Raw genomic sequence first — 13,506 nt, 5'->3', positions numbered from 1 at the left:
CAGCCCTTCTTGACAGGTGTCATTATTAAACCTTTAATAATCACTTCAAACTTTTTGTACATTTTTGGTTTGAAAATTTATCAGACACGTCTATTATTTTATTTCATTTATTTAACGTATGATGACCAAACTGTAAAAATAACGTTAAATACATGTTTGCAATAGATTAAAAGTTCTTTTTCTTTATGAGACAAAACGTTCAACCTGGAGCTTGATATTTCTGACGGCAGCGAACGCATCTTAAATCCACGTGACTGAGTGAGCGCGTGCTAACGGCGGGAACTCGTTGCTTCAAAGCAAAGCTACCACCACGAGTTTCAACTAGTTTTTCGCGACGTACAGCCCAACAGGCTCTGGTAAGTTTAATTAAAGATTTAGATAATTAGACAACGTTAAAAAACATTCAGGAAATAATCCAGAAAATATATTCTCATTATTTAAAATGTTAGCGCTAGGCTAAGACAGGTGTTTATCATTTTGGACTATTTTTTCTGGAACGATCCTGGATAAACGAAAGTCTTCCCAAACAAACTTTACTTATCAAATTATTAAATGTCTATTTTTTATTTTTGCATGCAGAGTCACGATTTACCCTTTAAATTACAAGGATCCAAGACATGCTATTTACAAGCTATGAATTTACCTTATCTAAAAAGCAAGTAAAAAATGTGCTGGGATTTGTTTTTCTCGGGGAAAAGAATAAAGATGACACAACACCTGTTACAAATATTAGTAAAGAAAATTTCCCACATTGATTGACAGCATACAGAAAAGAAAATGAAAAATAGTAACTTTACAGTAAAAATACACGAGAAAGACAGAATTTTCCACTAGCCAGCACATGGTTTATCTGTGGTTGTTCACCAACATGTGCATATTTTTAAACTTTACATATATATATTTTATAGGATCCCATCAAGACAGATTAAATCACGAGCAGTAAATTTTGCTACAGTTCCCATATCTGTCACAAGAGGGCGTTAGCTTTGAAAGTGTGTCTTTTGATTATGATTATGCAGTTTTTATCCGAAATAAGAAAGATACCCTGTTCTTTTCTAGGACATAGTTTCATTAGAAACTTGTTACCAGTTCAGACGAGGAAAACAAAGACCTTCATGAATCTATCTGCAAGTGGATACATCAGAATGGAGCAGGCCAGGGAGACTTTGTCCTGCCTATTTCAGTTGTTGCACCACAACTAAGAGCTTTTTCAAACTGCAGTTTGTCTGCTCCTTACTCACATCGATTTGAATGAATGAATAAAGAAATACTCAGAAATGCAGTTTTAAGATTAAATCATTTTATTTATGACCTCCATCATAAGAAAAAATACTATAAGAACATGTTAAAACACCAGAAACACAATTTGCAATAGAGTGGATCTTTAAAATTAAATAGACATTAAGAATTAAGGATGTCAAAACTTAAAATTGTTGCTTAAATTGCCAGAATGAGAAAAGTTATCTTTTATTTCCCTCTTGAAGACCAGACTATTTGAAATCTGACAAGATGGACTGAACAATGAGATAGCAAATGTTGTGTAACTTTAGTCAAAGTTTCTTCTAAGCAGGGGTGCACAAATCCAGTCCTCAGGGGCTGGCCTCCTGCTGGTTTTCCAGAAATCCTGCTTTATCTGCTGCTGATTACCTGGATCATGTGCGTTGAGCCAATAAGGAGTTTCAATGGCAGGTTGTTGGAAAACGTGCAGGACACTGGCCCTCAAGGCCTGGAATTGGACACCCCTGCCTTAAAGACTTGGAGCTTACGGGTGATCATGGGTCACACTCGCCATTGTACATGTCAGAGAAACTGGTTATTTTTTTGACCTTCAGGTGTGGTGATGAACCGCGGAGACCAAGCACCTAAGTCAGACTCATGTGGGTCATTGGGGGAGGAAGACTCGTCTGTCAAACTGCAGATGATACAAGTTCCAATCAAATGTGGAGCTGTTGCAGCTGCAACCCCCCAGCCTGCTGCTGTTGACACCCACCAGAGGGAGTCTTTCCCACTCAGTGTCATCCCCTGCAGTCAGGGGCACCAGCCTCCCCCTTCTGCAGGTGCTGCACCAGTGGCTCAGCCCTCCCCTTCTGTTATGGTGAGTGCAAAGCCCACAATCCAAGTGGGGGCGAGTCATCCCGTCCCAAAGCAGACCGTCAATCAGATGACACCCCCTGGAAGGACGGTGGTAATAACTGTACCCAGAACAGCAGCTGCACAGCCAGTGGCCCCCACAGCGCCACACAATGCCTCTCCAAAGCTGCCCCCCAACCTCCAGATCCCAGCAGGTGAGCTGCAGGGGCTCTCTCTGAATCCTACATCATCTTTTGATCTACTTTTTTTTCAGTGGACTTTTAATTTTGATTATGCTGTTTTAGCCAAAATCAAAAAACTTGCATCATTTTCTAGTACAGTTTCTACAGCGCAGCAGTAGAAATTCATCTCTGTGTTGTTTCATAGACAGAAACCTACAACTTTTAGAACTTAGTGTTGACCAAAAGATCTAGACATGATGAGAACTAGCCTGACATTATGTTGCAATATTTATTTAAAAAATCCTTAATGTTATGTCAACAAAAAAAACACATTTGATAGCTATAGTTCCAAAGATTTATGCACAAGTATTAATAACCAATTTTTCTATTAATATTAATGGGTTTGTGATTTTTTTTTTTTTTTCGCCCTCCAGAGCTCATTAGAAGTTTCAGATGGTTAATAAATAAATTAATCAGAGAAAACGCCTACAAATAATTCAGGATTCTTCTGCTATCAATATAGCTTTGACTTGACGAAATTTAACCACTGACCCCAATGATGGTGAGCTCCTGCAGATGAGGATTCAGAGTGAAATCAGAAGCATTCATGTTCTGTTTTTGGAATCTTATGTTTTTTTAAACCACCAGCAGAACAAAGATTTTCTTTTGAAATGTGCTGAGCTTGACAGCAGCATACCGTTTCTCTTTATCTTCATGAGCTGCAGCTTCCAGAGAAACCTTTGATTCTGGTCTGCTGCATGATTGAAGTTGCTCAGCAGTTTTGCTTCTTTTTCCTGTTTTGGTTTTGAGTGAGGAAGCTATATACTGAGGGAGGGACAGTTTAGCCGTCTCATGTGTTTGTGAAACTCAGAATTGATCTGGTTCTGCTGGTCGGACATTCATAAGTTCTGTTCAGGACCGGTGTGTTAATGGGTTTCTTTATGGCAGGTATGATGCTGATCCGCAGCGACAGCGGTCAGCTGATGCTGGTGTCCCAGCAGGTTCTGGCTCAGGCTCAACGAGGGCCGAGAATTGTCAGCAGCCAGGCGCCTCGGGTTCTGACCCAGCAGGTGTGTTTGGCTTGATTTGTGTAAGAGTTACTGTTGTTCTGACTGTCAGTGTTCTGACCCGGTTCTGTGGCTGTTTCCAGGTGCCCACAGTCACAGGAGCCAAAGGTAACGAGAAGGTATCGCTCATCCAGATGACGACGCCCTCCACCTTCCAGACGGTTCAAAAACCAGCTCTGGTAAAGTTACAACAATTGTGTCTCGGTCTCACAGGATCCTCACACTTTATGTTTTTCATCTTGTTCTACAACATTCCGGATCCAAATTAGTGTGACAAGGATCAGGCCTGTGTGTGAAACCTGTGGGGAAGGGTTCTGCAGAACTAAGAGACATTCTACATCCAGAACCATTTAGACCAGGGATGTCAAACTCAATCGCACAAGAGACCAAAATCCAAAACACGTCTTAGGTCGCGGGCTGAACAGGATAACCATTTATTGAACAATCTAAAACTACATTTTTAAAACTTTAAAACTATAACTTTTTAACATAATTATGATCTAGATACATAGCATTACCTGCAATAACACTAGTGTGAATGCTGTAAGCTGAATTTGGCTGCTGAAGATGCTAGTGCTGATAGTTGAAGATGCTGAAGTTAATAGCTGAAACTGACAGCCAGCTAAAATATTAGCTAAATGCCAAACTAGCCTAAAAAAAAATAAAAAAAACTTATTTAAGCCAAAACCGCTAGCATGTAGCTGAAAAAATAGCTAAAAACCAAAATAGCCTAAAAAAATCTTAGTAAATGCAAAAATAGTCCAAAAAGCTAGCAGAATGCGAATTTTTAGATCCTTAAACCCCTAAATTTTAACATAATTATAAATAATAAAAAGGCAGGAATATTATTCCAGAATAAATCAACTTAGACCTTAAATAACTTTCAATATTTTACTCTCCATTAAAATATATTTTATCAACATTATACAAGTTAGAAAGAAGTGCAAGATAACATCGGGTCATTAATACCAATAAAATAAAAAGATCTGCAGAGCTGGATAGAATTACCCGGAGGGCCGGATTTGGCCCCTGGGTCTTGACTTTGACACATTTGATGTAGAGTATACATGCTCCAGCTGCAGCAGCCCTGTTTGTCCTCTGTCCAGTGCATCGCCATGGTTCCCAAAGCTGCTGCGGCCCCGAGCCTCAGAGCTCTCCCTCAGGCATCTGGAGACACCAAGAAGGAGATAACGAGAACTTTCAGTAAGGTGAGGATTCTGTCATCGTCAGCTCAGAGAGCAGCTGCAGTTTTAGGGCAACAGAGATTCATCATTCTGCTGATATGGAAAGAACGAAAAACTCCCAATTAGTACGGATATGTTTTTAGGGATTTTGTCTTTAAAATGAAGGAAAAAATAAAAGTAAACTAAATAAAACACAAAAGGTAAAGTTCCATTCATCTGTACTTTGTCTTTATAAATATTTTTGTTATTGTGATGCTTTAATATAATCAATCATGTTTTTTTAAATGGTAAAGTAATTGAATCTTCGTTAGATTTTTTCTGATGATCCTATGTTTAGAAAAAACAAAAGAGAAAGAGGCTGTAAGGTTGAAATCAGAATATTAGATTTCCATTTTTATTGTCAGATAAGTGAAAACTACAAACATCAAAAATAATAATTAGGCAAACAAGTATTAAATGTGGAGATGGCCTTACACTATGATGGAATTAGAAAAAATGATACTGATGGAGGCAATAAGTCAGACTCATAAGAGCTATATATACACATAACAAATATGATTTTATAAATATACAGTAAGATAGATAATTTTATCATTATTTCATTACTATTATTCCCACAGAGTACTTTATAACCCGCTATTTAATTTTGCTGGGTTTGATGTTTTTGCTATTTTTTTCCCTGAAATGAACTCAGGTCTTGAATCAGTCCAGTACATTTCAGTTTCATCATGGTTTTTTCCTGTCTTTTGAAGCTGTAAATGTTGCAGATCATCATCAGAGGTCTTATTGCTCATCTTTTTCCTACGTTTTCCTCTGAAGAACCAGTCTTGTCTCCATGTATGCATCTACAAAATGTTTGAGCTTCTTCTCGATTTCTCTCCAACAGGAGACTCTGGAAAGTGTGAAGAAGTGTAAGAATTTCCTGGTGACTCTGATCAAGCTGGCGTCCAGTGACTCCAGGTCTGCCAACATGGCCAACAATGTTCGAGGACTGGTCCGAAGTCTGCTGGTAATCCAACTCCCTACTTTAAGGTCAAGGGAAAGCAGGGGTGCCCAAAGTCAGTCCTCGAGGGCCGGTGTCCTACATGTTTTCCAACTAACAATCCATTGAAGCTCCTTATTGGCCAAGCACACCTGATCAAAGAGAAACTGGAGGAGTTCTCGGGCCGCTGAGGGACGTAGTCTCTCCACCGTGTCCTGAGGTTTTGTCTCTAAGGAACATGCTCGAGCCAACTCTGCTGACTCCTCTTGATATGGAGGAGCAGCAGCTCTACTCCAAGCCCCTTATGGGGGACCAAACTCCTCCAAGGGAGTCCCCAGACACCGTTGGGAGGAAGCTGGTTTTGTCTGTTTGTATCCGGGACCTCTATTCTTGACCCAGAGCTCATGACCACAGATGAGTATTGGAACAAAGATCCACTGGTAAATTAAGAGCTTTGCTTTCTTCACCACAGCTGACCTGTACAGCAACCACATTGTTAAATTATTAGAATTATTATTCAGCTCCTTCCTGAACGTTTCTGCATTTTCACAGAAGCACAAGCGAATCAGGTTGTGACCCCATGAGGTTCCACTTGTCATAGACCAAAATATAGATGAGTATCTTAAAAAAAAAACTTTTTCAGGAGGAATGAACTTCTGATTCCTCATTTTCTAGTTCGTGATCATAGGACTAAAAAGATCAGAATTTGGTCTCATGTCTGATCAGCTGAGTCTGGTTCTCTATTCCCTCAAGATGATGTAAAACATGGATCTTTCTCAACATCAGGATGTTTCCAAAGCTGTTTGTGTTTTCTTTATGAGTTCCTGTCTTCTGATCTATCAGGCTGTTCTCTTCCTGCTGCAGGAGGGAAAGATGGAAGCGGAGGAGTTCACAGAGCTGCTGTATGAGGAGCTGAAGTCAACGCCACAGCCCTGCTTAGTGCCTTTCCTAAAGGTGAAATGAACCAAATGAACTCTGAATGTTTCACCAAGACACACACATATTGTGGTGCCAGTTCCTCCTGTGATTTGGCAAGTCAGTGTCCTACAAACCTAATGTTTCTCTCACTATTTGACTTCAGAAAAGCCTCCCTGCGGTGCGTTCACTGACCTCAGACCCACAGTTATTCATCCAGCAGGCCTCTACATCCAAGAACACAAAGTCGTCTGAGGCAGAACTGAGCAGACAGCAGGTAATGTCTGATCAGAGGACATCCCCATGTTAACCTCTTTACCGTCATTTATTCCGACAGGAAATTTTCACTTTCCTTTTTTGTCAGTGGGCTCGTTCTTTTCTCCTTTTGGAAGAATTTTTTCTCAATGTTTCACAGGGATGCACCGAAGTGAATATTTTTGGCAGAAGCTAAATAATAACTTAAACCCTTGGCCGAATACCGAATAGTGACCAAAAATCAACTTAGTTGAGTTTTTCTTTATTTTTAAAATATTGCTGTAATATTGTAGAATACATTTTACACAACTTTTTCAAATAAACCATATGTTTATTTTATATTTTATAATTCAAGCCTTTCCAGTAAGTGTGCTAGTGCATTTCATAAGGCAGGGCCTTTAAACAAAACCTTTACATTAATTAAATTATACCTTTTGTTTTTACAACTGTAATCCACTTAGTTATGTTTTTAAAAGTGCTGCCGTCTAAAGCCAAGTATTCTATTACGTTTTTCACTATTCCATTTGCTTTGGGGGTATCCCTTGGGATTCTTTTTGTTTTTTCAAACACATTGGACACAGAAGGAGTGGCATTAACAAAGCTGGCCTTCTTTTTAGCCCAAGCAGCCGTCTCTTTCTTGTATTCCTCATGCTGTTTTAAATTCCTGATTAACGCAGATGTGGTGAAGGTTTTTGCTGATGAACCCCCTCACAAAAATTTAGTTCCACAGCTTCTGCTAATGGCAGATCTTTTAAAAATATTTCCACACTGCCAACATTTAAAATAGGCACTAGATGCTAGTTGATTGTCATTTGCCACTATTCGGCCTCATTCCCACCAAAGTCGAGTGCTTTTTTCCCCCACCCCAATATTTGGTGGTATACATTCAGTTGCTGAAAATTCAGTGCATCACTAATGTTTCTCAAAATTTTTGTTGAAAAAGAAAAACAATTGTTTGCATCTTGTCTATTGGACTGTTATGGTCTGCATGTCTGTTGGGGGTTGTAGGGTGTCTGTAATGGTCTTGGCTTGGTAGTTTATTGGTCCACAAAAATCAGATCTCCACAGACCCCCTCTCTGTTCTAAATAGTAGTCCACTGTAAACACAATTCCGTTATTTCACGATCATTATCTTGTTTTTTCCTATTTTCTTTGTTTTTTGTTTGACTCAAAACTCAAACTCATTCCTCAACACTCTGTGACTGTTAACTTACATGCAAAATTGGGACTGCTTATGTAATATAATACATTTGTTTTTATACCACCTTGTGTATTTAGAGGCATTCAAATAGCTTTAGAGGTGTAAGTTCTTTGGCTTATCCACTTGTTTTCATTTTAAGATTATGGGATGTAGGAAAAACTTCAATCTGGTTTCAGATCTCGACAAAGCACCGACTCTGCACTCCTGAAAGTGCAGAATCATCTTCTTTTATCTGTGGACTGCTTAAAAAGCCTGTTCAGCTCCTGATGCTTTATCCTTTGTCAGCATTTCTCACACTGGATCATTCTGTTCACATCTCATATTTGTCTCAGTCATTTGGCCTCTGTGGAGCTGTTCTCCGGCTGGTTCAAGCTCTACCTGGCTAATACTGTTGCAGTAAATTTCTTTTGGCGCTGGTTCTCTGATCTGCGGAGTTCCTCAAGGTTCCATTCTTGATCCAGTGTAGTTTTTATTACACTGGTTGCAGTTAATTAAAGGATTGGTTTGAGGGATTTGGTTCAAGCAATGGTTGTTGTAAAGGGCTGCGTGAATAAAGTTTGATTGTCTTAGCATACAAAGAAAGGGGGGGGGGATGCAATACCAAATGTAAACAATTAGTAAATACAGTTGTAAAAGTGCAGCATTTTAAGTAAAAACATAAAAGTAACCAATCAATGTCTAAGCAATCGATATAATTAGAAGAGAAATCAGCTTCAGCCTGTCTGGTTCTGACTCATTCTACCAGTTGACTGCTTCCTGCAGATTTTAGATTAGAAATGTCAGATTTTCAGACTCTCCTGATTCCATTTGAAATCTCAAAGGGGAATTTTTCGCACAAAAGAAGTTAATAATCTGGATTTAGGTTTGAATTTAGAGTTTGAATTTCTGAAATGTGATCATAATCCAAACCCTGATTCTCCCAGAGCCATTTCTGGGTTTGATGTCCCTTCATGGTGGTTCAAAAGCCCGCTGAATGACAGTTTCTGCTGCTTCAAGATGACGCCCAAATGGTTCTATTATTTTTATGGAGACATCCAGTTGTGTTTTAAGATTTGCTTTCCCTTCAGAATCAGAGTTCAATCATGTTTTTTGATACAGGCTCTCCGTGCATATGATTCAAGTTCTGGATCAACTCCATCCAGAACCGACGTGTCTCGCAGAGGTGGGCTCGGCAGCACAGTGGTTCTGTCAGGAAGTCACATCCCAGGTATCATCACGGGGAACTTCAGAAATTATTTGATGACATAGAGGTTACTGCGTTCCTCATTTCCATGTTTAAGAATGCTAAAATCTGAACACATGAATATGCACTCGCATGTTTCGTTTTCTGTCTGTATGTGATGCTACATATACTCTTAAACTATACTGTGAATGTGCTCTCTTCTCTGAATGGACTTAGCTCCTCCTCTTTTTTTCTACATGACAAACATGCAGATAGTCCAGGATGATCAGGCCAGATCAAGTCAGAATTTTTGTTAATCCAGCAGCTGTAGAATTCTCTGTGGAATTAAATGTTTGTCTCTTTGCTCAACAGGAGCGTTTCCAGGGAAACGTGCTTCTCAGGATCAGTCCAGAGGTGTTTTCAGAGCCAGCTGTGGATCCTACAGGTTAGAAGGGTCAGATCTCGTCACAGGGGGTTATGTGGGCTCCAAAGTGCTCACAAGTGGAGTCTGCTTACTTCTGTGTGGCAGAGAGGATGATGACATCAATGATGTGGCCTCCATGGCAGGAGTCAACTTGAGAGAGGAGAACGCCCGGATTCTCACCTCCACTGTGGGCTCCGTGGTGCAGTCCTGCCAGGACCAGCTCTTCCTCTCACCTCAGCACCTGCTCACCTGGATCCTGCACACAGGTAATGAACAGGGTTCGGCTGTCGGCTCTCCAACTGTTCAATTCAAACAAGACCCACTCCAATGAAAATGGTGTTTCAACATGTTCTTGTAGCATTTTTATCATGACAGAGGACGTATATAAAAGGATTCAAGCTTAAAACTTCATTTCTGAGTATTACTTTGGGATCGTCATGAGAAAAAGCTTTCAGTTGTGACGTAAAAAATGCGATGGGCGGGCCAAAGTCTCCCCGCTCCATGCGGATGTACCCACTTGCAGACAAATACATCCATGTACGTCTTTGTTTTCCTCGTTTGAGCTGATGTCTGGCTCAAAACTGTACAGCTGTAAGCTAGCAAGAGGGAGTGTAAACAAAGGCATCATGGGAAATAAGTGAAGGCTTACTTCAGCACCAACAGTCCTGCCGTAAACTCAATCGGGTTTCTGAAGAACCGCTGATCTGCAGATACTATATCCTAGAAAGGGACTCATGTTTTTAAATTTCACCGAAGATTGCATATTGTACCTAATGGACCACCTAGAACGCTTTTACAGTGGATAAAAAGATTATTGGTGCAGGACTTTAAATGATTTTTTTTTTCATTTTTTCCAGGGCATGTGAAGCTCCATTTATCAGGATTTTCTAGAGAATTCCAACATTTTAAATGTTCTAGATTTTTTTTTCCATTATCTATTTATGTGTCTGCTTTCTTATTGCTCAGAAGAGTAAAAGTGTATTCTGTTAGGAAAGTCGTTTGGAGTTACTGATGTGGGTCCGGATGTGGTGGCTCTAGTTTCTCATGCTACTCAGGAGCGTCTGCGAGAGCTGATGGAGAAGATCTCTGCTGTGGCTGAGCATCGTAGGACGTCTCAACAGGTGCAGATAAACTTCAACTTTTTTTTTTGTTTTTTTAGCTCAGCTGTTGTATTTATCTTAAGATAATGTTGTTGGTTGCAGCAAATAAAAGATCCACATGTTGAATGAAGCAAAAATGAAGAATGAAAACAAAAGAGGGCAGAAGACTCGGACTAGTAAATTAAACAGACTATTGTATCATATTATACAGCAACAGTATATGTATCCTCCAAAAATATATTTATGTGTTAACGGCTTTTGGCCAGGTCTCCCTCAAAAAGGAGATTTTATCTCAAGGAACTTCCTGATAAAATAGAAGTTAAATAAATGAAATAAAGTAATTGAAATCAATAAAGTATTGGCTATTATGTCCTTGCATGTCTGGCTGAAGACACTTCTATTCATGCCTTATGTCCGTCCCAGGACCTGCTGGATAAAAGTATCTAGTCTACCACAATTAAGGTATATTTGTCTCTGATTTCTGTTTGTCACATTGATTTTGATTGGGTGACATAGATGCTCCTCCTCTGGCCATGCAATTGTTTTAAAGGGGTTTGCAGTGTTGGATCTGCAATTAAATCTAGTGCCCCTGCATGGAACCTCCCTTTAGTATTGGAGGCCCTAATGCCTTGTGTCCACTGAGCAGACCGGACTGGACTCCTGAGCGTTCCATTACAAAATGGACCCGATAAGCAGGACCGACTGGTACCATTTCTGGTCCCCCATTGGTCGTTGGTCCATGGAAAAATGGAATGGACCCGTTGGGGCCGAGCTTCTGTCATCACAATGTAACCCATTGATTGGTGAAATGGTTTTATGGTTGCCTTAAAGGAGCCTGGACACTATTGAGAGATATAACGTATGGAACATGTATCAGTTTCAGACGTTTTTAGGAGTTTTTCTCTGTGCTCTTGTGGTTTGGAAGCATCTGTTTTTTTTCCACAGCTTTTTTTTAGTCCGCCCATACTACCAGGCTGTTGCAGACTTTGTAGATAACTCTCTGACTTACTAAAGTTTTATGTGTGTCTTGACAACAGGAGGATTCCTGGCATGTCAGGGTGAGCGATGTCCGCTCTCAGCTTCGCTTCCTGGAGGAAATAGAGAAGCTGAAGAAGAGGAGGAAAGATGAAGAGGAAAAGGAGAAACTACTCCGTTTAGCCAGGGTAAGGTAATCCTTTACACATCTGTATATTTTTTTTTTTTAATAAACATAAATGTTTAAAAAAAACTTGAGTGATGTAGAGCGAGAGCTGGTTCACCCCTGCAGCTCTGATGAACACCATCAGGTCCTGTTTCTCACCTAAAGTGTTGGTGGATTTGAGTTTATCCCCACACTGATCCAAATAGTTTCTTTGACTGCTGGGTTCTGCTTGTCAATTTTGTCGATGCTGAAGCCTTTGAAGACAGTCATGCCTCAAAGTGAAGTGCGCAAAGTTGAAATGGCTCTCTAACTCTTGATCAGTGCACTTTCATGTGTGATATGGTCAGTGCTTTATGAAAGCCTTGCAATCACAATCATATAATAGTGTGATCAATTCAGTTAATGCTTGAACCCTTATCAACACCTCTAGCAGGTCAGTGTGTTGTTTGTTCTGACTGTGGTGTCTGATTGCAGAGTCGCTTCCACACTGAAGACCCTCAGGTTCAGCTGCTCAGACAGAGAGCCAGAGAGGTGAGCCAGGAGTCCTGTTGCCTGCACTCCTGTCTTAGAGAAGCCGGATAGGTTGATATTTCGGACTTAAAAATGAAGCAATTTTATCCACAATGCTTGAGAAGGGAAGTGTGGCCTGTGTGTGTTTGCAGCTGCAACAGATGGAGGAAGCTCGGCTGCAGCAGAAGGAGGCGAACCTCACCGCTTTGGCCGCCATCGGACCTCGAAAGAAGAGAGTGCTGGACCAGAGTAACGGTCAGGTTTGTGGTCATCTTCAGAAGTGAATCTGGACCGACTGGACATGAACTTCCAGCAGCTTAGTTCTCCAACACTTGTCTGATAACATGTTATGTTGGCAACACCACAAAAGTATCTAAAAGCACAATAGAGGTTAAGACAAGCATCTCAAGTGTTAACGGGTAAAAGATCTTTGCTGTTGAAGATTTAAAGATACAACAACAAAAAAAAACCTATATAGCCAGTTAAATTGGTCTTTTATTACCAAAAAGGACAGTATTTCTCGACCAAAATGGGGGTTCCATGCAATTGTATGTGAATAAGCAGACAAACCTCTCCTTTGATCTCGTTTATCCTCCTCTTCCTTCCTTCTTTCCCTTAAAGCCGTCACTCAGGGCTTGCTTTGCTGTTTTTTTCATCCTTAAAAGTTTTAGCCCTTGTGCTATTCTAGGCATGTTTAAATTAAAAGTGGATTCATCTGGATACCAAAAGACACGCACGGTGAAATTATTATTTTTTTCCCCAATGAGTTTTTTTTTTTTTTACCTTAACTGGTATCCATGAGAGAGATTAAAAACTAGGGCTGTCAGATTTGTCGCGTTAAAAACGCATTAATCTGACACGTGCTTGACGCCGACAATTTTTTTGACGCATTAATCGCGGATTTTTCTCATCCGTGCCTTTCCATACTGCGCGCGCGGGCGTCCCCCCTTTAACTCACCGGCTGCTCTCACTAGATCACGGGCTGGTCTCCAACCTCCGAGCTGCGAGCTAAAACCGGCCGGCGCTAGGACCTGGAGAGCTCCTGCACTCTAACCCGGCTCCGGTTCGCGTGGTCCAGTACCACGTCTGGTGGTACCGGCTCGCGTCCGGCGCCGCGTCCCGAGAGCTGCAGACCCCGACGTTCCGAACAGCAAGCGCATCAGGGGGACGTTTTAAATGTAGTTTAGGTTTAAACGTGATCCAGCCCCAGCATAGCGGTCTGTCTGCCGGTGTAGGTACCACATCTACTCGGGGTGTCAGAACGGCTCGGGGTCCTGCGACAACTGATGACGTCTCGATGTTTGATTGGCTGT

General features: G+C 40.7%; 1 protein-coding gene across 4 annotated transcripts in view; it reads left to right on the top strand.

Annotated features, from left to right (window-relative positions):
* Positions 1-234: 234 nt before the first annotated feature.
* Positions 235-13,506, top strand: part of LOC112136798 (transcription initiation factor TFIID subunit 4) — a gene marked incomplete at its 3' end in the record, with an annotated part of 16,939 nt that continues 3,667 nt past the window's right edge. The window contains 15 exon segments of one of the 4 annotated variants that reach the window (XM_036211680.1): positions 235-356; positions 1,833-2,285; positions 3,201-3,322; positions 3,403-3,498; positions 4,426-4,527; positions 5,390-5,512; positions 6,350-6,439; positions 6,567-6,677; positions 8,955-9,063; positions 9,391-9,463; positions 9,548-9,708; positions 10,481-10,563; positions 11,580-11,705; positions 12,158-12,214; positions 12,346-12,448. In XM_036211680.1, coding sequence (XP_036067573.1) covers positions 1,841-2,285; positions 3,201-3,322; positions 3,403-3,498; positions 4,426-4,527; positions 5,390-5,512; positions 6,350-6,439; positions 6,567-6,677; positions 8,955-9,063; positions 9,391-9,463; positions 9,548-9,708; positions 10,481-10,563; positions 11,580-11,705; positions 12,158-12,214; positions 12,346-12,448 — 1,801 coding nt within the window. 4 annotated transcript variants of the gene reach the window in all.

The sequence above is a fragment of the Oryzias melastigma genome, linkage group LG4 (genome assembly GCF_002922805.2).
Source record: "Oryzias melastigma strain HK-1 linkage group LG4, ASM292280v2, whole genome shotgun sequence".
NCBI lineage: Eukaryota > Metazoa > Chordata > Actinopteri > Beloniformes > Adrianichthyidae > Oryzias > Oryzias melastigma.
The sequence above is the reverse complement of the archived record's forward strand: the minus strand, read 5'-3'. Positions and strand labels throughout refer to the sequence as shown.